This window comes from Leptinotarsa decemlineata, unplaced genomic scaffold, assembly GCF_025532065.1.
Source record: "Leptinotarsa decemlineata unplaced genomic scaffold, Ldec_3_MD MMD2_tig00002159_RagTag_RagTag, whole genome shotgun sequence".
In the NCBI taxonomy this organism is placed as follows: domain Eukaryota; kingdom Metazoa; phylum Arthropoda; class Insecta; order Coleoptera; family Chrysomelidae; genus Leptinotarsa; species Leptinotarsa decemlineata.
Window position 1 is genome coordinate 9,256,329 of NW_027412574.1, and position 27,706 is coordinate 9,284,034.

At 34.7% G+C, this 27,706-nt stretch overlaps 1 protein-coding gene across 1 annotated transcript; it reads right to left on the reverse strand.

Annotated features, from left to right (window-relative positions):
• Positions 1–5,907: 5,907 nt before the first annotated feature.
• LOC111513768 (juvenile hormone acid O-methyltransferase) lies at positions 5,908–21,911 on the reverse strand. Its single transcript, XM_074177219.1, has 3 exons — positions 21,318–21,911; positions 6,198–6,472; positions 5,908–6,145 (listed from the first exon to the last, which is right to left on the reverse strand). Exons 1-3 carry the CDS (start codon positions 21,677–21,679, stop codon positions 5,949–5,951), a joined length of 834 nt encoding a protein of 277 aa, XP_074033320.1. The 5' UTR covers positions 21,680–21,911; the 3' UTR covers positions 5,908–5,948.
• Positions 21,912–27,706: the final 5,795 nt, after the last annotated feature.

Below are 27,706 nucleotides of genomic sequence, written 5' to 3' on the forward strand. Positions count from 1 at the left end.
TTACTTCACATATGCATGGTGTCACCAACAGGAGCTAACCGCACATTTGTGGTTTCAATTAGAAGACCTAGCATTCCCAGGCATCATCTAACATCACCACTTAGGCAGCTATAGCTACATGCGTGACTTCCGGGTCCAGAATATAAATACAGAGATAAAGATGTTATTGAGTGTGTATGATATAAATCAAAAGGGAAAATTTGTGGACAGAACACTCAAAAAATGGAGGCAAACCGCGGACACGTGTTTCTGGCTATTGGCCTCATCAGCGCGGTGCAGCCAATTGCAAAGATGGACAACAACTGGTTACCAAAAATGAAAAACTTCACATATGCACGGTGTCACCAACAGGAGCTAACCGCACATTGAAACCACAAATGTGCGGTTGAGATTGGAATTGTTTCTTATGTTAACTGGCAGAAGATTGAATAATTTTGGACCGTGATAGAAAATACATCTCTGTGTGTGACTTTTAATAAATGTTGGTATGTTTATGGAAGAACTAGTAACGAATCTTGTTTGTTTTTCTTTGTTTGTTGATTGAAGTGTGAGTTTGTTTGTGTACACCCAAGTTAAACTTTGGTGAATATAGAGTTCTCTTGTTTTCAGTAACTGCGTTTCCTTATATTCGGTAGAATATATTTTAGGCTTTTTGAATAATATTCTCAACATTGCATTTTGAGATATTTGGAGGGTATTTAGAGAATTTTTAAATGTACTACCCCAGGCAGCAATACAGTATCTTATTACAGATTCTGCTATAGACTGGTATATGGTGATCAAATTTTTGTATTCCAGAATGTTTCTCAATTCATAGAATTTTTTTGTTAAAAGTCTGAGCCGTTTTACAACATAGTTCATTTTCGTTCTTTCTATAACAGCACAATTGCAATTTGTTGTATTAGTAGAGTCTCTGTCATGTATATGGATTATGTTATTTCCAGGTTGATGGTTCTGTAATAGGGTGAATGTAATGAATTTAGTTTATTTCACATTCAGACTCAGAAGGTTGTGATCAAGCCATATCTGGATATCTTTCAGTTCCTTTTCTGATTTTTCAAATGCCTCCTTCCAATTACTACCTGTGAATATGAGTGCTGTATCGTCCGCATATGATATGAGATGACCCCCAAAATTGTTGATGGAACATATACTATTAATGTGAATGAGAAATAGTATGGGACCTAAAACTGTTCCCTGTGGTACTCCGGTTTTAACTTTCATTGCTGCTATTATCAACTTTGACCTTTTGTGTCCTATGTGATAGATAGTCTTCCAAAATATTGTATGTTGGGCCACGTATACCATAACCATGTAATTTTTTTAATAGCATGTCGTGATTGATCAATGGTGTCGAATGCCTTAGCTAGGTCTAGAAATATAGTTAAACAATTTCTTGATCTAAACAATGCTCCAATTATTTTTTGTACAAAATCTAGTAATACTTTTTCGGTATTGGAGTTGCTAATGAAACCAAACCGTCTGTCTGTTAATATTTTTTTTGCATTGAGATAATTTACAAGTCTACTTTTTAAGGATTGTTCAAATATTTTAGCAAAATTATTGATAACCGATATTGGTCTATAGTTTCCAATCATCACGCTTACCTGTTTTATATATGGGGGTAACGATTGACTCTTTAAATTGGTGTGGTAGTTTACCATTTTTATAGATCAAATTCATCATGTGAGTTAATGGAGATATAACGAATAAATGAATATTCTTTATGAGTTTCGAGGAAATGCCATCAGGACCAGATGAACAGTTGGTTTTTAGCTTGAATATAATTTCAATTAGCTCATTTTGTGTTCCTGGTTTCAGAAACATGGATTCTTGTTGCATGGTGTTTTTGAGGAAATGATCAGGTAAGTTTTCTGTTTTTTTAATGTTTTTTGCCATTTCAGTTCCAATATGAGTGAAGTAATTGTTAAAATTATTAGGATTATCTTTTTTATCAGAGATTGGTTTTCAGTTTTGATTTTTGAACGTTATATTACTGACTTTCGTTTTTATTAATGAGTTTTTTCCAGTTATTTCATTTACAAGTTCCCACGTTTTTTTACAATTTCCATTTATTTTACTTAATCTGTTTTTATAATATTGATTTTTTGTCACCTTTATAATATTATTTAATCGATTTCTGTATGATTTATATTCATTTTCCCTTTTTGGGGTATATTTAACTAATAATTCCTTTTTTAGGTGATCCGTTTGCCGTATTGCGATAATCAGGTCAGTAGAGTGATTCATGGTTTAATTTTTTTACATTTTTTATATTGAGTATTATATGAATATGATGCTGTTCTCAAATGAAATTGAAGTTTTTCAATAAATTTGTCATAACAAACCTGTATTTCATTAAATCTTCATCACTTCTTCCCATTTTTCCCCTTTTAATGATTTGTGTAATTTATTTATTTTATGCAAATGTATTTTATTTCATTTTCATTTTCAGAAGGTGATTTCATTGTTCCTGATTTTTCCAAGTATATTGGGTAGTGGTCGGTGATATTGATTTTGAATAATACCGGGCTCAATAGTATGTTATGGTTTGCATTATTTTTACGAACGAAAATATGATCAATTATGCTTTGTGTATTAGACGTAACCCTGGTCAGCTTATTGATATAGGAGTGTAACCATTTTCAGCAAGGATGTTGAGGTATTCATTAACAGAACCGAAATTTTCATCCATCAAATTAATGTTTATGTCACCTATAAAAATGTCAATAATATTTTTTTTCAAATCATAGATGTAGTCTTTTATGTCATTCAGATAAATTTGAGTATCAATGGAGGGTAATTTATGAGATGCTTTTCTTCCAATCTCAATACCATCAATAGTCAATGAAATTTGTATTATTTTGGTTTCAGTTGGTGATATTATTTCGACATCAGCAATAATATAATTCTTGATGTACACCAATAGACCATCATTCTGATTTACCTTTGAATTGTTGTAATGTGCTGAATAACCTGGTATTGAATAATCACTTACCGACTCGAGATTCCATGTTTCCGATATAATTATTATGTCCATATGCTTATTCACCTCTTCTAGATAAATAAGGAGTTCATCGAAATTTTTGTTAATGCTTCTGATATTAAAATGAATAACGGCCAACGCACTCTTTATATTCCCTTTTCCATCAAAAAATGCCCGAAAATCATGATATTCTTGAGTTTCAATTTCCTTCTGATTATCTAAAATATCTAAAAATAATATCATTCTGTATTGATTACTCAAAATGAAACTGAAATATATTATTCGAGTAGAGATGTGTATGTTTATAGTAATAATTGAATAATCTAATATTATTCGAAATGAAGATAAAAAATAACCTATCAATAATGTACATAAAACAAAATATAGTTTCTTGGTGGGCTAATGAAAATAACATTGTTCGAAATCTCCTAAGTTCCAGTTGATAAAGTATAATTACTTATCTTATTACTTTTTATTGAGAAATTTGTGCTACTAATTATTGAATAACACTTTGATTATTCTAAAGAAATCAAAGGGAGTGTATTATTAAGATTATTTTTCTGCACCAAATAATTTATCAAAATCTTTATAAGACTTCGAAATACATATTTTATCAATATAATTGACAAAAATTTGTCCTTTGTAGGTCCACTCGTTTTGCAATGACGTTTTTTCAATAGCTTTATTAAAAATGTTCAACCTAATATTTGTTAAATCTTCCCTTACAACGATTCCGGTTCCTTTCAAAAACTTTTTCTCGTCATAAATTATTTGCTTCATCCCATGGGTTCCAAATCTCATAAAAACTCCTATTGTTTTTCCTCGGGTTTCTGATTTTTTTCCAACTCTATAGCATAATTCTATATCCGCACTATTTATCTTAATTGTCATTTTCGTATTGAACAGTTTGATTATGCCTTCTCTCAAATTTTCTCATCAGTTTCCTTGTTATTGAAGATTCGTAGGTTGTTTTTCTTCATGCTTTATTCAATATTGTCAAGTTTTTTGTGTATCACAGAATTTTCATTAATGATTTTTCTTGTAGTACCCTTGAGTACCGCCTCGGCTACACTATCAGTGATTGTTTTTATAAATGTCCGGTCTCTCAGGAACTTCGACATGGCATTATTTACTGCCGATTTTATTTCATCAACAACATCTCGCGTTAGAAGCATTTTCTCAGATTGCACTTTTCACCAGGGTGTGATACTACTTCCTTTCTACAAGTACACAACTTTCCAGATTTTTTTATCTTAATTTACACACAATTTGTAATGATATTGTAAGAGCAATCGAACACACGACTATTCACAACATGCCATGTTGCCACATCTCCAAAATTGAAATATCAATTATAAAATGATCCATGTAAAAACAAAATGTTTTTCCCACCTTCATTCCCAGCAGACATCTCATCAGAATGATCTCGTTCTTCAGTACTATCACTACCCATTTCCGAATTAAAATTTACTTCCGTGAATTTCAAATCAGCAAAACCAAATGAAAAATCGTATTTTGTTCTTACTTAATAGGTTGATGTAGATGGAATATCAAGAAATGTTGACTCCGTACTGACTGTACTCTCCGTAGCGTCAGGTTTAGTTGAATTTGAATTAATTGTTCTTTTGTTTCTCTGTAAATATATAAGTTTCCATAATGAATACGATTTCGGATGTTCAGCTGGAAATTAAGAACTTATGATTTGAAAGTTTTACAAAAATTTTATTTTGTTTGAGAATGTGATGTAGCAGCATATTTTAACTTTTCCTTTTCGCGTAACTTTCACTAAGAACAACATTTTGCAAAAGGAGGGGGGCGTACTGCCCCCCTTGCCCCCCGTGGCTCCGCCACTGCCCGGGTGCACTGCACCCCCTACACTCTAGGTAAAGTCGCTTCTGCTAGCGGAAACTTTAAGAGACTACGTTTGGATACTTGCGAACAGGCCTGTCGTAATGAAGAGGTACCTCATCTTTTTGGAACGTTGAGAACTGATTTGAGTTTGTCAGTCATCCGAATCGGTACAGAGACAGAAGTGGTCTCATAGAATAGCCGACTGGATCACCTGATATGACGTCTCTAGATGCTTTAAAAAAATGTTACTTCGGTAGTATATGATATACAATCACAATGTATTCCAGAACTCGTATACCGGAAAAAAGGTGCTTGCAACGTAATTACCTCAGGAACATTTCATAATATAGGACTTCAAATTTGAAGAGATTTTCACTATATTTCCAATATTTGTCTAGTGGAAATCTAACAATAGTTACTTGAATAGTGTTACTTGAATACGTTATTGATTTTCATCAGGCCAATTGTATCACATGTGTAATGAAGAGAATAAATTTATTAACAGAATCCATTATTGTCGGGGTCCAACCTGTTTTTGGGGAATGTATAGATATTGAAAGCGACCAAAGGGGGCTTTTTCCCAACATACTGAAATACATTACCCAACTGAGAATATTGTTTAATAACTTCAATACTCAGTAAAAGAGCACCGCCCGCGAAGTTCGAGAGAAAGATAGCCACCTCAAAAAACAATCCAACTGTGACATCTTCAACCAATAAAAACTATAGTCCACTTTCCCGGGAAGATCGCCCAGAAAAGGAAAACTTACGGAGGGAAAGAACGAATAGAAAATGTCCAGGTAAGTGCGATTTACCTTGTTTTGACTGTGTTATCAATCAATTCCAATATTTTAAGTGTTCAACTAAATATACAAATCCAGAAAAACTAATGAAATCATTTGAATTTTCATGAACTGAACTCAAAAGTACCTCATATAAGAATTCAATTCAGTAACAGTGTGATTAGCATGAACGATTCATTTTCATTTCAATTTGTTCATTATGAAATTATATGATTGAAAAAAAAAAGATTTCAACTACGTAATAATATACACTAACGATCCATCCAATTTTTGTTTTAAATTGAAAATATATCTTTATTTCACAATACTTATTGGACATCAGGTTTTTTTGCCACTAATATGAACAATTTCAAGTAAGAATTAAAAACTTTTTTTCCGGTATTTTCACATTCAGTGACCCAGTTGAGGTTATTATTTTTCATTTTTCCTATATAAAGGCTTTTATATTCTTCAACATCTTCTTCAGGAATTTTATTTATGACTGGATTGATGCTGAAAAACATATCTGAAAAATATAACAGTTTAATATTAAAAACCCAATCAAATGAATAACAAACCTTCGAAGGCCTGCTCACTAGGGAAAGTATAATTCCAGTTTTCTACTTCAAAGTGGTAATCTCTGAACTGGGATTCTTTCAAGACTTTTTCGTACTCGCCCAAAGGATTTTCATGGAAGTGGAACGGCGATATCAATTTTTCATGTCCATATTTGCCCCATTTAGGATGTTTCGACAAATAATCGTATATTTCGTCAGCTGACGATCGTTCGAAAAAAATTAAAAATATTTCCCCTCCGGGCTTAAGCATCTTGTATAAATTGGAAAAAGCTTGTCTGGAAAAAAACGAGAGCCAATGCATATTATTAAACTGAATACAGAAATAATAATAATGATTTCAATAATAATAATGACAATATTATGAGCATCTGCTCAGATGCCTTGCGGTACTCGACAAAATAGTGGGATGCATTGAACAACTGATACCACTCTGGCCACCAGACCACCATATCATTCGGTCAAGCCAGAGTCCAAACAGGGTGGGTAACTTTCAGAAGGGGTGTATTTCAAGGCGATTCCCTCAGTCCTCTTCTACATCTCACTATTGTCATTATCCGTTGCGCTCAGAAATACTTGAGAGTATAACTGTTGCACCCCCGGAAACCGGAGGCACAAGGTCACCTATTTGTTTCATATGGATGATCTTAAACTTTATGCCTCTGGAGAGAAGGATCTCCATCAGTCCTTGAGGGTGGTGGAAGAGTACACGCATGCTATCGGTATGAAATGCGGCATAGACAAATGTGCAATGGCCCATCTCAAAAGAGGACGATGCGGGGATTACGGAGAGGATGTGCAGCTCGGAGTGGAACAACGCCACTCACAAGAGGTAACAGCAGTGAAGAACTCTCTCTGCGGCAAGTATCAGCACAAACTTCGACAGATCTGGTCATCGAAACTGTCGGGGAAGAACAAAGTTGCTGCAACAAATATGCTTGCCGTTCCAATCTTACTCTACTCGTTTGGAGTAGGGAAGTGGACTCGGGAGGAGCTGTATCAACTCGATGTAAAGACCCGAAAAATGATACATCTCTATAGGAGTTTGCATCCCAAATCGTTCGTCCCACGGTTGTACTTCCCTTGACAATAGGAAGGCCGTGGACTTTTGAGTTTGGAGTATCTACATGACAGAATGGTACTAGATATAGCCTGTAAAGTCGTTAGGGGTTTGGATCCCCTTCTCTGCATGGTCTGTGACCATGAGAGAGCGGGAATTGGAGCATTTCTCTTCAGGGCAGCTTCTCGAGCAGCTGACGAATTCAGTTTAGGTTTCGACACTGAACGAGGTGACCACAACTCTGGCACCGAGTGGGAACCCGTACAGCAAAAAGCTCATTTGGAAGCCGCAGAGATCACCTCACTTCTGCGGAAACAAAAGGATCAGCCAATACATGGGGTCTTTTTCAATAACATTGAAGACCTTGGCTTATAAAAGCGCATGACTTTCGTTTTTCTCAGGTCGAGTGGGCTGAAGTCGGAAACTGAAGGGTTCATCATGGCTTGCCAGGATGATGTGTTCAACACCTTAGTCTATCGCAGTCGCGTGATGGGTATAGAGGTTCCTGACACAAGGTGCAGGGCCTGCCGCAAGGCGCCCAAAACCCTAATACACTTGATATCAGCATGTCCAGCATATGCGGTCTCGGCCTATATCCATCGACATAACGCGGCCCTAAGAGTGCTTTATTACCATTTACAGCACTCTTACGGTATTGCCCTACGTGTTGCCCTACGCTCCGGGGGATATTGAATCCATTGTAGGGAAAGAGAAGTGCCGAATTTATTGGAACTATTCGTTCCCCACCCTCAGGCTCATACAAGCTAATAAGCCTGATATAGTCCTTCTCGACCACCAGAGCAAGACGATATTTGTCATAGAGTTTACAGCTCCTGTCGAGACGAAAATCGTCCGAAAAGAGGAGGAAAAACGGATAAAATATCGAGATTTTCTCTTCGAACTCCGCAGACTCTATTCAGACCACTCTGTCAAGATGGTTGTTCTGATTATTGGAGTCCTTGGTGGAATGATACCCTCTCTACTCTCGAATCTTAAAATCATACCGGCTTTCCGCACTGAGGCAGAAATCTTAGTCACTCAGATGCAGAAAGCTGTCATTCTTGGCTCACTACGCTTGCTCAGGGCACATGATTCTCAGACTATATGATCATTTACCACACGGTGTGGGGAGTGGTCATTGGTTGACAATGCTGGCGCGCTCTCCCGAATGTATCGGGGCTTTGGGGTATAGGGCCTGACCAGCGCACACTGCGGTGAAAAAAAAATAGATGAATAACGCAGGACTCGACACAATATTTGCGTAACCTCTCTATGGCCTGGAACGATTACCGCAAGGCATTTGATACAATATCGCATAAGCTATTCTTGCATTTGCTCAGATGCCTTGCGGTACCCGACAACATAGTGAGATGTATTGAACAATTAATACCACTCTGGCGAACTCGCTTCACCATAATATCTGGTCAAGCCAGAGTCCAAACTGGGTGGCTCACTTTCAGAAGGGGTGTATTTCAGGGCGATTCCCTCAGTACAGCTTCTCTTCTGCATCTCACTATTGCCATTATCCGTGGCGCTCAGAAATACTCGAGGGTATAACTGTTGCACCCCCGAAACCGGAGGCACAAGGTCACCCATTTGTTTTATATGGATAATCTTAAACTTTATACCTCTGTGGAGAAGAATCTCCATCTCAAAAAAGGACAATGCGAGGCCTACGGAGAAGATGTGCAGCTCGTAGATGGAAGCATCCTACACCATTTGCCGGAGAGACGTATACTTACCTCGTGGTGGAACAACGCCACTCACGAGAGGTAATAGCAGTGAAGAACTCTCTCCGCGGCAAGTATCAACACAAACTCCGATAGATCTGGTCATCGGAACTGTCGGGAAAGAACAAGGTTGCTGCAACAAATATGCTTGCCGTTCCAATCTCACTCTACTCGTTTGGAGTATTGAAGTGGACTTGTAAAGAGCTGTATCAACTTGACGTAAGACCTGAAGAACGATGCACCTCCATAGGAGTTTGCATCCCAATTCGTCGGTTCACGGTATGTAATCTAGAAAATAAATTTTTGAACAGTCTCCATGATTGTCAAGAAATGATAAGTAAATATTTTGAACACATATTGAAATGAACCGAAGTGGGTTTTGAATACATATTTTGAAATTTCGATATTCACCGAGAAAAAGTAATATTGGATGAAGAATCGGGGTAGGTACCTATCAAATAAGTTTACTTTCCCCGACAGCAAGGAAACAGTGGAATTTTGAGTTTGGAGTGTCTGCATAACGAAATGGTACTGAATATAGCCTGTACAGTCGTCAGGAGATCGGATCCTCTTCTATGCATGGTGCGCGACCATGAGAGAACAGAAATTGGAGCATTTCTCTTCAGAGCAACCGCCCGAGCAGCTGGTGAACTCGGTTCAGTTTTCGACACTGAACAAGGTAATCACAACTCTGTCACCGCGTTGGAACCCGTTCAGCAAAAGGCCCATATAAAAGCACAAAGGGTCTTTTTCAACAACATTGAAGATCTTGGCTTATAAAGTGCCTGACCTTCGCATTTTCCAGATCGAGTGGGCTGAAGTCGGGGACTGAGGGGATCATCATGGCCTTTCAAGATAGTGGCACTTTTGACTGCACTGGGGAATAACTTTCAATAGTTGTACATCAATAATTTTCTGATCAATTTACTTGATATTATAATCTATCTTCAGAAGATGCTTACTCTCGCAAGGATATCGACTCATCCATGTATACCGGGTGATTCTCTAATGTCGCTCACCCATATAACTTTTTTATCATTAGAGATATTTGGGGGTTGTGTATTATAGTTCCATTTACATTTTTTGACATATTTACTTTCTTTGCCGTACTTCCAGTTTGATCGGAAATAACACCAATTTTCGATTTTTATATGGGACATCCTATATATTTTCACTTATCGAGAATGAAGTTCTAAATCAAACAATACATCACTTGTCGAAATTTGACAAATAAAATCATTTTCATTTCAATTTTTATTCTTCGATCTAGAATGCCATGGATCCGGTAAATCGCTTCATTCTTGAGCAAATAATATGGGAAAAACTACGACTTTGATGCTTATGACTTCACAATCGTTTCAAGAATTATTTCACAGTCGCAAATATGAATTTTTCCAGTTGACTTGATTTTTTCAAATAGAAAAGGGGTGGCTCGTCGACTTTTTGTGAAAGATCATTTTCTTACGAATAAATTGACGCCACACACTTTTACTTTATTTTCTCTATTTTTCTGAATAATTGCAAGAAATAATCATACTTAATAACAAAAAATACGTACTCGGTATACTTATGCTTATACTTACTTATATTATGTCCTATTATTCTACTTATCCGTGACAAAAAATTGAAGCCGTTGCTAGGACTACCCAAAACAAATAGGCTGATGAATATGAATTTAATGAATTTAAGAATTAATGTGTTGTGAAGTTCATAATTAGATATGGCAAATTATACTAGAAACGAGAAAATTGACATGGAAAAAAAAAGAATGCAACTGATGAAGTTGCATGAAGTTATACTCAGAGATTCCCTTATCGTTGTCATCCCACTCAGCATTATTTTCCAAAACTGGAAAGAAAAATGCGAAATGAACCAGAAGAAAATGCCAATAACTTCATCGTCAGTGAAGAAAAAGAAGTAGACGTGTTGGCCTATGTTGAAGTGAATTGTACGGCGTCAATTCGCCAAATTGTTTCTGAGTGTGATATAAGGTATTCGTCCGTCTGGAGAATTCTTCACAAATACACCAACACAAATACATCAACATCTTATTACGATAACGATCACAACCGGAGATTGACTTATCGCAATTGGGTTTTGACTGAATACAGAGAAGACGTAAGTTTTTCATTTAAAATTATTTATTCAGATGAAACCCGATTCATCAACTTGGGTATGTTCAATAGGAATAATGAAAAGTACTGATCTCAAACGAATTTACATCTGATACAAAAAGGAAATTTTCTAGAGCGATTTGGTTTCAATTGCTGGATGGGTATTATCGAAGGAAAACATTTGGGGCCAATAATTTTCGACGGACAATTGACTGCGGAAAAATACATTCAGTTCCTTAGAAATCAAATTGATGATTTCATTGAAGACTTGCCAGTGTCAAACCAAGTTGATATGTATTTTCAACAAGATGGAGCGTCACCTCACAATTCTTAAGTCGTAAGAGAACATCTGAATGACATCTTCTCAGAAAAGTGGATTGGCACTTATGGACCTATTCAGTGACCTGCGAGGTACATTCTTGAGTTATCATATTTTTGTATTATTTCTTTTTCATACTCCGCTAGATTTTTTCCTCTGGGGAACAATCAAAAATCAGTTTTACATTATCAAATCAACTACTCGTGAAGAACTTGAGCATAAAGTAAGGGTGAAATTCCAGAACAGCACTGAGTGACAGCTAATCAATATAATGCGCGCAACAATTGAAAAAGTTGAACTTTCCTATGATCAAGGAGGAGGCCATTTTGAAAATGTATAACCTCAATGGACTTATTGCGACTTTCTTGTAATTATTCAGAAAAATAGAGAAAATAAAGTGAAAGTGTGCGGCATCAAATTATTCGTAAGAGAATGATCTTTCACAAAAAGCTGACGAGCCACCCCCTTGCGTGCGACTGTCAAGTAATTCTTGAAATGATTGTGAAGTCATAAGCCTCAAAGTCGTAGTTTTCCCATGTTACTTGATCAAGAATAAAGCGATTTACACGATCCATTGTCAAGTGAAGTACAGCAATACAAGTGAATATGTCAAAAAATGTAAATGGAACTATAATACACAACCCCCAAATTTCGTTTTCCTATCTCCAATAATAAAAAAGTTATAGGGGTGAGTCACCGTAGAAAATCACCCGTATGTGTAGAAAAATAGGTAGATTTTGAGAAAATTCAAACGATGAGGCGTAAATGACAATAAATTCTTGGAATTTCATGCAAAGTAGTTCAGTTATGATTAAACTTCTTGTTGGTCATTTAATGGGGAATTTGATCTACAAGGATTTCAGTAGGTTCAATTTTTGTCTTTTATTTTCTTCATGTTCATGTCAGAATCGAGGTTGTTCTCTAAAATATTATTTTAACATATAATGTGGTCAAATGAAGTACTCTGCTCTAGGTCTCGTCAGTAGTACTCTGTTAAAAAAATCTGTTTTTCCGTTAACCGGCTGTCGCACCCCAACGAACGACAACCCTCAGAATTCGAAACTTGTGCAAGCTAAGGATTGACGAGGTCTTACCTTTTAACGTGTGATTCCTAACACGGGGCAGTGTCATGAAAGAACTATTTGAACCCATTCTTTCCAAGTTAGAACAACTGTGGCATTGAGGGAACACCTCATGAAGAAATCATCTTTGGTATCCTCGTTAATTTTTGTCATTCGTGGTTTGACTATTCTGTCGATATATGTTTCGGATCAAAGTGAAACTTTGTTTGACATAACATGTGTGACTATTTTTGACAATGATTTCGATACTATTGGGAAACTGAAGTGTGATTTGACGAATATATTATAAGTTTTTTTCATATAATTTATTCCTAGTTCCTTTTGTCGTTGTGATGAAATTTCATTATAGTCCTTTCGAAAAAGTTCTCATTAATTGTGATGACCCCATGACATTCATTTCATTACTGTTGATAAATTGAAGTGTCATTTGGCAGATATAATGAGTTTTTCTTCTATATAATTCATTTCAAATTCCGTTTGTCATTGTGATGAAATTTTACAAAAATACTCCTTAATTGTGATAACCCCATGAGAGATAATTTATTTTGGGCTGATAATAAATGACGCAAACCACTCGGAGAAGTCGATAAACCTTTCAACAGATATCACAATCGAAATTATATCCAAAAAATATAATAACATTACATATGTTTCGTGTCACTTCCAACAGCATACTACTTCATGTATTTCAGCGGTATTGAATATTTTGCTTTGGTCTTGTTTACACGATGGTCTATCCGATAAAAACTGGAAAAAAGTTATCCCGAATTCCGAAAACCTCCTATTTGATGAAATTTCAAAATGTCATTCAAATGAACTCCAAAATTTAATCAATTTGTTAAAATTTTTCCGTTGCATGGGAGCCAGATATGGCTCCCATGCGAACGAAAACTTTCAGTAGACGAAACTTGTGCGAGCTGTGGACTAACGAGGTCTTACCTTTCAACGTGTGATTTCTAATCTCAAGACAATTACGTACTTCAAGTCAAAATCATAATTGAAACAGTATGAGGAATCCAATAAAATATTGAGTTCTCAACACTTGAGGAAGCTACTGTTTTGCAAAACACGTGTTACGGTTTTGTGAGCTGACCAGTGAAAATCTCCCAATGAAGTGCTAATGAAATCCTCCTACGATTTTTTTTTCAGATTATGAATGGCGAAAATATGCGAGAAGGTAGTAAATATATTTCCCATGCCGGCCCAACTTATCCGAAATGAACAGATAAATGAAAAATGAGTATTGAAACATGCTATGTTTTTAACCACTTTTGTTTGTAACTAACATAACTGCAGTTTCATCCTATAAGGACATTTTCAAACTTATACTTCAAACTAAAAATGTTTGATTATATTAGTCTTTATATAACACCACTGTAGGTAATAACGGAGGTATAGTCGAAGTAACCGATATAGTAATTCTTAAAGCTATCGGATATCGGCGATGTCAAAGGCCAAATAAACCAATACAAAAAAATAATGCCGCTACGAATTAGTCCACGTGGACTGAAGAATTGGCGGTTCGTATTGGATAATTTTTACAAATCGAGAATTACGATTGGCTGAAGAGGCATAAAATTAAATTTGAAGTCATATTACGAAGACCAATAGAATGTAAGGATGGTTAGAAGAGTCGTGTTGTCAATGTTCCGTTCAGGAACTGATCGCGATTTGAGTGTTATAATTACTTAAAATTTTCGTTAATTGTTTAAAATGTGGCGTCCTTGGACAAGTACTAATAGTAATAACGAGTGTTGATAACAACGCAGACTTTTTTCTGTGTAGTGATTCCAATAGCGCTGGTGAACAATGGGAAAAAGAGATGCCAGTGAATAAGATTCGGATGCATTTGAATATTGAAACACAAAGAGAATGTTTCAATGTATATAAGAATCTACATATCAAGTTTGGCTTCGAGGGAAATAGTTCTTGACAACGCTTCCTATCATTCACGACAACTCATCAAAGTACCGAATAAAAATTCGAGGAAAGATGAAATACAAAGTTTATTAATGGATAAAAATTTGTATTTTGAAGATAACCATACCAAAAACCAATTACTTGAAGTTTTACAGACAAAAACATTTGAAAAAGTATGCCCTTGAGAGTATTGCTGAAAAGTATAGACACATCATACTTTTCAATTCCATCGAGTTGATTTGGGGAAAATTGAAACAAAGCATCAGGCGTTGAAATAATTTTCTAAAATTTGATAAGAATTTGATAGAGCTAGTTGAAGAAGAAGTATTTAATATTACCAAAGAAAACTGGCAGAAAAGGATTAAACAAGTAATTTTAGTTGAAAAAGACTATATGGGGATTGGACACTTCCATATTAATAGTGGGAATAAATTCATTATTGATTAAAATTACGACAGTGTTAGTGAAACGGAAAATATGAAAATGGAATTATCATAAGCTTTCTAAGAAAGTTTGTGAAGTGTTTTTGAAGCGATCGATTGTATATACAGGGTTTAACTGAATAAGTGTGAAACATTTGAGATGGTAAGGGTATAAGAGTTGTTCTCTTAAAATTCGAAATACCGTCATATGATCAACATTTAGCTGGAAAGCAATCTTCCTAGAACAGAACAAAATACAATTAGTATTAATTCAATTTCGAAAATTCACAAACTGACAGCGTCATACCAATTCAATTGTCACTATCGCTACTAGCGATACTAGATAGATAAGTTTCGTATTTTCGCATTTATGACGATGCATCTCTGTAGTTGTTCCTAAAATAATTTTTTGCTGCGAACTGGTTTATTTTGGGCAAAAACCCAAGAGACATTTTTTGTTTAGAATGAAACAGACTATCGGAAATAAATTTTTAAATGGTGAACAAATGATGAGACAAAAAGTTACTTCAGAAATAAATTTTAGGGGTTGCGTTTTCCACCCCTTACAACCATGGGGTAAACCAAATAAATTTCTGGCTAGGTATCTTTTTGGTAGTACAAAACGTCAGGTTAATTTCAATATTGTAACTTTTTTAGTGCTTGTGAAAAAAATTGTTATACAAATTTTATATACCCCCTTTAAGGGGCTGTATTTTAAGAAGGGATGCTCCAATGAAAATTCTGTATATGAAAAATCCTATCTTTTTTTCAGTTACACCCTGTATATGTGAGTAAGTAGTTAGATTGGGTTAGGTCACAAGTTAGTTCACACATATTCAAATGCGAGTAAGTAGTATTCAGAAGTATTTTCAATCATCATTCTCTCATTCGAATCCCTACTTCCCCACTCATCTATATAAACGAAATGTTTATTTTATATATATATATATATATATATAATATATATATATGATGAGCTGTTTTCTCGGGTTTCGCTCCGTGTTCTGTGTATTTTCTCCCCATAAGGATTATTTTCACAACGTTTCGGCAAAGTCTCATTTGCCATCTTCTGGTGACGTCTGTTTTTTTCAACTAGACTATATATATATATATATATGTATATATATATATATATATATATATATATATATATATATATATATATATATATATATATACAGGGTCCTGCAACAGTGGCGCGGTGTTCCATATCTCTATATAGGAAGCAGATAGGAATCTATCTGCTTCCTATATAGAGATATGGAACACCGCGCCACTGTTGCAGGACCCTGTATATATTTTCCACTATGTAAGGAACTCAATCCTTAGAAATTCATGAGCATAAACATTGCAGATGTAATCTGCCAAATGATAAAATCGATCTAATTCATTCACCTGTTTTTGAATTAGCGTATTGTTATTGTCATAGATAAACACATTTTGGGTACTCAATTAAGTTAGGTATAGTTCAAGTAAACGATATAGTGCACCCTACCTTTCAGTTCCCCTTCAATAAAATAGTTAGGGAGTTAACTAATTTCCTCTTTCAATAATCATTTCTGATATATATATATATATATATATATATATATATATATATATATATATATATATATATATATATATATATATATATATATATATATATATATATATATATATATATATATATATATATATATGTATATATATATATATATATATATATATATACAGGGTGTCCCTGGACTTCCTCTTTTCCTCTCGGGAATGTATAGATGGGGTCAAAATATCACCAGTACTTCATATCATGTCAATATTCTATAGGATATTTTGAATTTTTTTGATATGGCCGAACAGTTTACATTCAATGAATATGCAGATATGCATGTATTTTATGGACGAGCATTTTGTAATGCTGCAGAAGCTCGCGTCGTCTGTATTCCGAGCATTTTCCCAATCGAACGGTACCGTCAAGAGAAACATTCGAGCGTGTCGATCGCAGCTTGAGGGAGACAGGTATGTAATAATTGATAATTAATTTGAGCCCGTTGTTTTATTTCGATATTATTGTAGGTACAGTTTTGCCAAAACGAGGTGGTGAGGGCGCTCCTAGGACTGTACGTACTGGAGGAAAATATTTTGGAAGCCGTCGCTGATAATCCTTCAATGAGCATCAGAAATCTATCAGAACTGTTCCATACATCCAAGTCCACTATTCATAGAATAATTAGGGAACAACTGCTTCACCCATTTCACATCCAGAAGGTACATGCCATGACACCTCAAGATTTTCCAGCACGACTGGAATATGCCAATTGGTTCATGGATAGGCAAAGAGAGGATATGACTTTTATTAATCGAGTTTTATTCACTGATGAAGCAGGTTTCAGTAGAGATGGAGTTATCAACTCTCATAATCTCCATATATGGGCCGAAGAAAATCCCCATGGGATATTGCAAACCAAACACCAACGGAAATTCGACGTGAATGTTTGGGTTGGTATCATAGGAAACCATCTTATCGGACCATTCGTTCTACAGGACCGATTGAATGGAGAACGTTATTTGGAGTTCATTCAGAACGATTTGAATGGACTTTTGGAACATGTTCCATTGCAAACCCGAAGAGATATGTGGTTTATGCATGATGGCGCTCCTCCTCATTTTAGTTTGATTGTGCGTGACCATCTGAACCATACTTTCCACAATAGATGGATTGGTAGAGGTGGGCCATATTCATGGCCATCGCAGTCTCCGGATTTAAATCCATTGGATTTCTTTCTGTGGGGGCATCTGAAAAGCCTTGTTTACGCTACACCTATTCACACAAAAGATGCATTGTTGAATAGAATAACATTACATTGTGAAGCCATACGAAACGACCCTGGAATGCTATTTCAAGTACAGAGAGGGTGTCTTCGCAGACTAAGAAAATGTATAGAGAGAAAAGGTGGTCATATCGAGCAGTTTCTGTAGCGGATTTTTCATTTCTGTTTGCTCTTGAGGCTCTTGAGTTTCGTTAGTTAAACGTGTTTGCATTATAAAAATTCGTTATGAACATTTTACCTATCATTTCCATTTTCCGTAAAAACTAATATTTTCGAATAATGGTAGACATCTCAGGATAAATGTTGTTGAATTAACGTTATCATTATTATTTCTGCTTTGATAATTATTCATTTCAAATAATGGTGGATGAGCGGGTTTGATGTCGTCGAGTGAAACTACATTTTTATCAAGACTCGTTGCTTCGATCGACTTTCCACACGAGTACTTTTATTCATAAAATTGTCCAAGTAACCTTAATTTGTTGAAAAATATTGAAAAATATCTGTCATTTCAAAGTTTTGGGGTGTGGACCATCGGGGGTAGTCCGCTCCTGACTTTGTAGCAAAACAACTGACTCCTGCATGAAAGCTCATCGAAGGAATTCATTTGTTTAGTCAATTACCAAAATTTGGATGATTTTGAATACTCACTTGAAAAGTTATCAAAGAAAAACCTTTTTCATTATGTAACTTCGAGGGTCCGTTACTTGGTAACGAAGGATTTTAGAAAAAAAAGTTATATGAAGTACTGGTGATATTTTGACCCCATCTATACATTCCCGAGAGGAAAAGAGGAAGTCCAGGGACACCCTGTATATATATATATATATATATATATATATATATATATATATATATATATATATATATATATATATATATACATATATATATATATATATATATATATATATATATATATATATATATATATATATATATATATATCAGAAATGATTATTGAAAGAGGAAATTAGTTAACTCCCTAACTATTTTATTGAAGGGGAACTGAAAGGTAGGGTGCACTATATCGTTTACTTGAACTATACCTAACTTAATTGAGTACCCAAAATGTGTTTATCTATGACAATAACAATACGCTAATTCAAAAACAGGTGAATGAATTAGATCGATTTTATCATTTGGCAGATTACATCTGCAATGTTTATGCTCATGAATTTCTAAGGATTGAGTTCCTTACATAGTGGAAAATTTCCGTATCGTTAGGATTCAGGAACTTGTGGTTGCATTCCAAGAAATTATTTGAAGACGTCGAATCATTTATACCTATCCTCAAGAACGTTTCATGTTCAGCAAACCGTTTTGAGAAATTTCGACCACATTGTCCTACATAGACACTCCGGATGCTCAAGCTCATAGACTCTAACTTGTCCACTTTATCTTTTGCATTGAAAAGGAAAACAGATAACCTGGCATGTAGTCTGAATGCCACTTTCACATTGTTTTTTCTGAAGAAACTCGTAATTATACGGAAATTTTGCACTATGCAAGGAAAGGTTGCAAACTCAATTATTTGAAATCCTTGGAAATTCATAAGCATAAACATTGCTGGTGCAACCTGTTAAATGATCAAATTGATCTACTTCACTCACCGGTTTTCAAAACGGCGTATCCACATTGTCACAGGTAAAGAAAATTCAGGTACTCAATTAAGTTAAGTACCTCTGTTACTACCTTCAGTGATGTTATATAAGGGCTATTGTAGTAAATTATTTTTAGTTTATTGTATAAGTTTGAAAATGTTATTTTAAGATGAAACTGCAGTAACGTTTGTTACAAATAAAAGTCGTAAAAACATAGAATGTTTCAATTCTTATATTTCATGATCATATCCTGTCACGTAGTAACAGTTACATCCATCAATTTATTGAACAGATAAAGAGGGAATGCATCTGTACCTGATTTATTTTCCACGAATTCAAATCAACTTAGCCGGAAGTTTTTAAATGAATGTTATCAACAATACATTTTCATAACATTTGGCCAATGTATAAAGATCTGTATTTGAGAATTAAGAGTATTGAATAATCCAATTAGTAAGATTTCCATTTGATATACTGAATTGAATATTTCAATTATGTTTATTCGATTACATATTTCATATACATGTTTCATGTATAAATTTTGATATAATATCGAACATTTTCCACTTGAACATTGTTTTTTCAGTTTTGTGATATTACGTTATAGTTTTCTTTATAGCTTCTTGAAATTATTACATTGTGTTAAAACAACGATAAAAATAAAATGAATACAACAATAAAAATTAATTGGCGCTCCGGGGCGACTTCATCGATTCCAGTGGCGCATTTGCTTTTTCAGCTTCTTGAATATTAATTTATTAATGTATTTCAATTGTTACGTCATTGTTTTCATCAGCGTGCCCTTTTTGTTTTCTTTTATTTTCTGGTTGTAGTAACTCCTTTCACAAGTCCTTTTTCCTTAGTAGTATTATCTTCTTCATATTTCGTGTGCTTCACATTTCAACTCAACGGCATAATAATTTATTCATATTTTTCAACGTATTGTAAAACTTGTAGAATCCAAAAATTAATTGGATTTATATGTTTTTCGATAACAGAGTATAACTTTGATAACGTTATTCATGAGAATATCATAAATAATTTTTTGAATGCATAACTTTGTTCCTGTTACTGATAATGGTACTATCTAGGGCCAAAATATTTCTCAATGTGAATATAAGTTGTAAAGATATCTTGAGTTTCACTCATTACTTCAAAAATAGAAATTTATTTGGGTAAGAAATATGGGAATCTTCCAAAGAAAGGAACTAAGTAATCAATTTCAAAATAATTGATCACTTTTAACTAATTGATTACGTCTTTACTTTCTTTGGAAGATTCCCACATTTTTTGTATCAGGATGGAGTAGTAGAAAGCCAAAAACTTTCTTTTCCAAAAATTAGTCACCCCTAAAAATATAACCCTTTTTATTTAATTGAAATTTATGTAATGACCACTCTCTATAATAGTTGAATTGTGATTGAATTCAATATTACTGGTGAATGATGAATGATTTCATAGTCACAAATAAAAGTTTCAATTGCTTTTTCCTTTTTTCACATCAAATTTATAATATCATAATTGAGACAAGTGCGCGGACATTTCTGAAGGCGGAATCAGATTTTAGCCCCCGAAACGTTGAGATGAGTTTTTGAAAAATTTTTTAGCTCTTTGTAAAAAATACTTTGAAATTATGCAGTAACTTATGATTGAATGATTGAATAGTACTTGCCGATACTTGTTGAAAATCCATATTAAAAAAATTAATAGATACAGTTTATTGTATGATTTTCACTATAAAGAGTTTTACAGAAACCGCGACACGTGTTTCGGTATACAATAGTTTCCTCAAGCATAAGTGTCGCGGTTTTTGTAAAAGCCTTCATAGTGAAAATCATACAATAAACTGTATTGATTAGTTTTTTTATATAGGGGTGAACCGAAAATTTTGCCCTTTCTACATCTGTATGGGGTTCTTCATTACAATTTTCATATTTTTTCAGATTGTGGAAGATGAAAATATTCAAACTTGGTTGACGAAAACTCTAATTTCCTTCACAAAAAAACTTTCGTTCAATTCAATCATCAACTATATTGATACAAAAAATATATGCCTACTTACTTCAAATCACGTATCCAATGTAGAACGATGAATGAAAAAATGTGATCGAATCTTCCTTCAAACTCGAGAGGAATATTCGGAGAACCAAAATCGAGAACCATGAACTTCATTTTTTCATGTGTTACCTTTTCCTTCACATATTCCACCATGCTTTCTGAAACATCAGTACCGATGAATTCTTTGAAATTGTTTGGTATGTATGGCCATAATGATATTCTAGAATTTCCACCATCTCCAATGCCCAGTTCCAGAATAGATTCATTATCTTTCCATGTTATCAGATGATTATATTTCTCCATACAAAATTTGTTTCCTAGTGTAGTCATGCGACTTCCCTTTTCCCATAATTCCGGTTGCAACATGACACTGTTTACTCAACGCGGAAGTAAGCACTATGAATATCATTAATTTGGAACACAGATTTATATTTATAGTAAATTTTTCGGGCCATGAGTACTGAATACAAGGTGGCCTCTGTTGCCATGAAATTCAAATTTAATTATCGGATATAAATAGAGTATATAACATAACACATTTCACTTCCAAATATCTTCATTACCATAAATCTGTTTCACATCTTCAAAACAAGTCTGCTTCAAAACAATTTTATCAAAACCTGACATTAAAAAGTTGCAAAAAATTGACTTTATTTCTTTTAGACTTGTAGATGGTATTAGTCTCTTTTTGATTTATATTCAGTTAATGGTTGTTTTTTCATGGTTTTTTGATATTGTTCAATATGGCGTTGCAACCATACAGTGTGTAAAAATCAATTGTAATAAATTTATTATTTCGGTTACTGTAGATATAAAAAAAATTCGAAACACCTCAAACGTAAATAATAATTTGACATTCTTCAACGTAAACCTTCAACCCCTTACGAATGACAGGTACAACCCCTAATTTTTTAATGGAAAGTAGAGGTTTGTGATATATCGTTTGAAAGGTATCTTCATTCTCTATTCAAAAATGTTATCGCTATCAATCTCATTGCAACAATTGAGATAAAATATATTAAATTCATGTGGTTAGCAAAATTCGATAAAATACACTCAAAAACAAAAATGTGATACAAAAAGTAATGAAATGTGTTATACGACAAAGAACTATGGATGTTAACGAAGGAAATCTTCAAAATGCTCACCGCAAAACATTTCAGAAACATCCTAATCTCAAATAGAACTGTCTTCTAACATTATATAAATATAACATATCAAGCGTGACCGACCCAATCGAAAACGTTATTCGTTTTTGAAATCATTCAAATCTGGAGGTTAAGTATACACATCCCTATAAAAAGAAATCTAATGTTGAAAGATCATGTGTTCGCGCTGGCCATTGATACTCACCTCCCTATCCACCGATTAGATAATGTTGTATCGAGGTATTGACGGACATTAACTTGGTAATGTGGTGGTGCCCCATCCTACTGAAATCATATCGTATTTACCGGAACTTGGATCAGGATATAAATTTGCTTAACTTGGAATGACATCATTTTGAAGTAGTGCCAAATAATTATCGCCATTCAAGTTGCCCTCAATGAAAAAGGTACCAATGATATGGTTTCCTACAAGTTTTGCCCAAACATTAAGCGTTTGAGTGTATTGCATGTGTTCTTCTCTTATCCAGTGAGGATTTTCCGTTGACCAGTAGAGGCAATTTTGCTTATTAGCATGACCCTTAAGAGACAAAGTACACGCATCAGAAAACATGAAGTCTTTTAATTGGATGATATTGTTATCCAACATGTCCATCATTTGCTCAGAAAAATAAGTTCTTCTATCGAAATCGTCTTCCATGAGCTCCTGAGTAGGTATCATTTTATATGAATGCATTTTATTTTCTTAAAATACAGTTACTATCGATGTATGGCTCACTTTGAATGTAGTGGATGCCTGTCTACTCGATGTATTTGGGTTTTCCTCGAACTCAACCATCACATCTAATTTGAGTTCATCACCCATTGCATTGGCAGCTGCTTTTTTTATCTGCGCCACATGATCAAGCTCGCGAAACTTCATCTCTATTTTGCTTATTGTTCCTTGAGATATAGGCGGTGAAATAGGAAATTTGTTATGAAATAGGCGAGCTACTTCCTGTTGCCTTCGGGTCTTATCTCCGTAACCAATCATCTGTAAAACTGTTATCTCTGTACCTGTAGAGTAAGGAGGGTGAGTGTAGACCCACAGCACTTAGGCAACATGTGACCCATTGTACATCCTCCCGAGGAATTGTCCTCCTAGGTTATCGTACACCCTGTCCAAGACTTGCCGAACACACACTCTCTTTGGCAATCTTGAGGTGTCTCACGGTGGCCCCCGTGAAGGTTTTGGAAGGTGCAGCGACATGACTGTCGTTGCGCGGCTCTTTCAACCTTCTTAATGGGAGTCCTTTCGTGGAGGTGCACAAGTGAGAAAGCTTTCCTGCAGGGGCAGCCGATTCCTTGCCTTCATTCAAGGCGGAGCTCTTGGCGGCTCCGCAGGAACTGCCCTTGCTGTTGAAGGTGGAGTGGGGGAGGAGGAGGGTGCACTTATAGTTACACACTTTTCATTCATGAATTACGATTTTGAATGTCACGGAATAAGCTTGATCTGCTTATGTCATCGATGACATCGTAATGACATTCATTCACCTATTTGATTTAATCCCAGCCATGAGGTGAATGAATGTCATTACGATGTCATCGATGACATAAGCAGATCAAGCTTATTCCGTGACATTCAAAATCGTAATTCATGAATGAAGTGTGTGTATTTTCTATAATGTTATCCAATTTGGTACTGAAGAGCCTTAGGGCAAGTGTCTTCAGGCGAAACACGTGTATACCAGTTAGGGTGACAGTGTTCCATGTGAGTACAATTTATTACCATTCATTCAAAGTAGAACTCATGTGAATGATATCTGATTCTTATTCCTCCACGAATGTTCGATATACAAACTGAATAGAGAAAAGTATCTTCTGTATAATTCAGTGTTCATATAGAAGTATTTGTTTCGAAAGAATTTTTTCTTTCGTGTAATTCAATGTTTATATGAAAGTAGCTGTTTCAGGAGGACTTTCTTCCAGTTTGTGTCTGAAAGTTACTTCTTTGCATGATCTACACATCCATGTATAGAGTTACTTATTTTCAAATTGATTAATTCTTCCTTTCTTTGGAAGATTCTCTCATCCATTTTTTTGTATCAGATGGAGTAGTAGAAAGCCAAAAACTTTCTTTCCCAAAAAATATAATTTTCAATTGTTAATAAAAAAATAGAAAATATCAATTTTTCTATTTTGGCAACGGTAATCTATTTTTATTGCCCATTAAGGATAACTTCACCAAAGGAAAAAATACCAGGTTAGTTCAATAATTATAGGGATTTTTATATTAATTAACAAATTTATAATTAACGTTAAAATTGGGATAAAAAATTTTTGACTGTGGATTATTGTTTATTGATGTATCCCAACATCACATGAATTTTTTCATTCCTTAATATTTACATTTAATATGTTTAAATATTTTTTTTTTGTTTTTATGTCAGAGTGCCGAAAGGCGCGCGGAAGCCAGACTACCCGCTTTTGGCTCTATTTTCAGGGCTCTGTAAAAATTATAAATAATCGAGATACAGTTTCGGGAGTCTGAACTTTTTTTATGCAAATTCATTGATCTTTTCAAATCTTTTTTTGAATTTCCAAAATTTTGAAAATTTTCCGAGAAATTAAGAAAAAACTAAAGTCCCATTTTTTTCCACTTAATTGTTTATAACTTTTCTAATTTTTATCCGCGCGTTTTCGGACCTTTCCTTAAACTTTCTAGGCAAAAATACGAATCGAATGATACCTTGGTCGTAATTTTTGGACAGGGATGAAAAATGTTACAAAAAAAAGTACATGTGAACTAGACTACTGCTTGATATGCCAATGAGTTATTTAAGATCGAATATTCCTAATCCCATCGATCTACCTGCTTTAGAATTCTCATTTCTTCGACCTCATTCCACTACAGAGTAACTACGACCCTGCTGAAAAGGCAAAAGTAAACAAACCGTACAAATTCCAGTGTGATGTTGCCAACGCTATTTCATACGATTTTCAGTTTAGGATTCTGTCGTAGGGCAGCACCTTCCGATGAGAAATTTCAAAATACTCCAATTTCAATGTGCCGGCAAAATGAAACATATGGAAAAATGTTTCGAGCAAAATGTGTCTATTTTTGGATGTAGAATCCCGCTGAGTCAATATTTTTTTCATAAAGTTCCATATTAACGTTTCAAAGTATTTTTATTCGCGAATATGAAATATTCATTAACTCAGCGGGATTCTCTGTGTATATAGGAAAGTTTTTTCCTCATAATTTTTTTTGCTAAAACCCATCATTTTCTCGTAGAATTCTAAATTAGATTTCAGTATGACGCGCTCACTCCTCACGACTCTTAACGAACTTCAAACTTAAATTAAGATACTGACAAATAATGTTGTTATATACCTACAAAACAAGTTGACTAGGCCTTTTAAACAAAACGCTTACTTTATTATTATCAATACCTCAACATGAAATAAGTTTTGAGTATATTGCAATAACTTTTGAGTGTATTTTATCGAATTTTGGTAACCACATGATTTCAATTTATTTTATTTCAATTGTTGCAATAAACTTGAAAGCGATAACATTTTAGAATAGATCATGAAGATACCTTTTGAACAATATATCCCAAGCCTGTACTTATTATTCAAAGAATTGGGGATTGTACCTGTCATTCGACGGGGGTTGAAGGTAGGGGTAGCATTTTTCCGTTGAAGTATGTCAAATTTTAATTTAAATTTGACGTTTTTCGGGATTTTGTTGAAATATGTACCGTAACCGAAATAATGAATTTATACCATCTGTCTTTTACACACTGTATATAGATGTTAAGTGATTTTCATGAACATGTATTTAGTTTTTGAATGTTAAAATATGAGAGCTGTATCTCACGTTTCATCCGCTTTGATGCTTCTAATGTCGTTGGGTTACTCGCTCGTACTATATGACATACTTTGGGTTAATAGCCTGTCAACAAGTGCTGATTGCGCTATTCTTTGTTTATTTATCAAGTTTAAGGCTCGTCATGATCGCAAGCGGTTGTAAAATTTCTTAGCGAAATTGAATTACAACCAAATTCGAAAACAATCTATACTTATAATTGCGAAAGTAATTCACTCAACACGTATTCATTTCTGTTTTTTCGTACTAGTAAGTCCTAGGAAGCGTAGATAAGGTATATAGGTGCTTCTTAAGTCTTACATACGAACTCAGAATGGATTTTTAAATATTCTAACTGGAGCGCTCCCTGTGAGGGGAGCGTTTACTTTTGAAAGGATTTTGAAATATTCCAACGGGGGCGCCAGCCGCGGAGTAAAATACGCGTTCATAAAATACAGTTACTTTTTCATTACTCAGTCCCGAGACTGGCTTGAACATTGAAAGTTCATTTCTATAGATTTGTTTACTGCCTGTCTTCAAGCGTAGCCCACTGACTAATAAGAAAGTTTTTCTTCCTTATTTAGAGGAATGGGATATACAGTTGGTTAGTACCTCGTCCACTAGATGGAGTGACATTTTTGTAGTTCTCTCCAACTTAAGACGAGGAATGAAATACTCTGAAAGAATTTCGATTATCAATTGTGGAATATCATTGACTTTAGGTCGATGATGGTCACTATCTTGCACTGACGAGTGGCTAAGGAGCCAGAAACCGGTCTGCAAGAGTAGGAGATTTGAGCCGGTTCTAAGCCTCCCCCCACCACTATGACGTATTAATTGCTTTTTTATTGGTTGTTGTTTGGTGAAGTCAAGGTGATGTGACCTTGAAAGGTGTGGTGTATGGATCGTTCAGAAATTTTTTCCCGGTTCTAATCCTCCTCCAACCAATATGACGTGTTATTTGCTTTTTTTTGTTGTGCAGTGAAGTCAAGGCGTTGTGACCTTGAAGTGTCTGGTGCATGGATCGTTCAGATTTTTTTTTTCATATGAGATTTTGTGTGTGTGTGTGTGTGTGTGTGTGTACGTTTACATATATTAGTGGAACACTGTGTATATAAAAAACAGTATTTGTGGCAGACTTCGCAATTGTGGTATACTTGCACGCTCATACCACAATTTTTTCGTTGATTTTCGCATAGTTCAGCTGATGACGAGTCTGTCTATACCTACTTCGTAGTTTCAATGTGTAAGATGCCACTAAGACCCTTCATGCATGTTGCTATACACACCAATATTTGTGGAATACCGAAAGTCACTGCTTTGAGCGCCCTCTATATGGGTTATTTCCAGTAAGTTTTTAGAATTTCTGGCTGTAGCTGTGTAAATAATATTCTACCTATTCGTGTATATTAGTGGAATACCAACTGGATTATTAAG

Excerpts from the sequence above, each read along its gene's own strand:
- LOC111513768 (XM_074177219.1), bottom strand. The coding sequence starts at position 21,679 with ATGTTGCAACCGGAATTATGGGAAAAGGGAAGTCGCATGACTACACTA. Across the intron at positions 6,473-21,317 it reads CATTGGATACGTGATTTGAA|ACAAGCTTTTTCCAATTTAT; the intron begins GTAAGTAGGCAT and ends GTTTTTTTCCAG. Across the intron at positions 6,146-6,197 it reads TAGTGAGCAGGCCTTCGAAG|ATATGTTTTTCAGCATCAAT; the intron begins GTTTGTTATTCA and ends TATATTTTTCAG.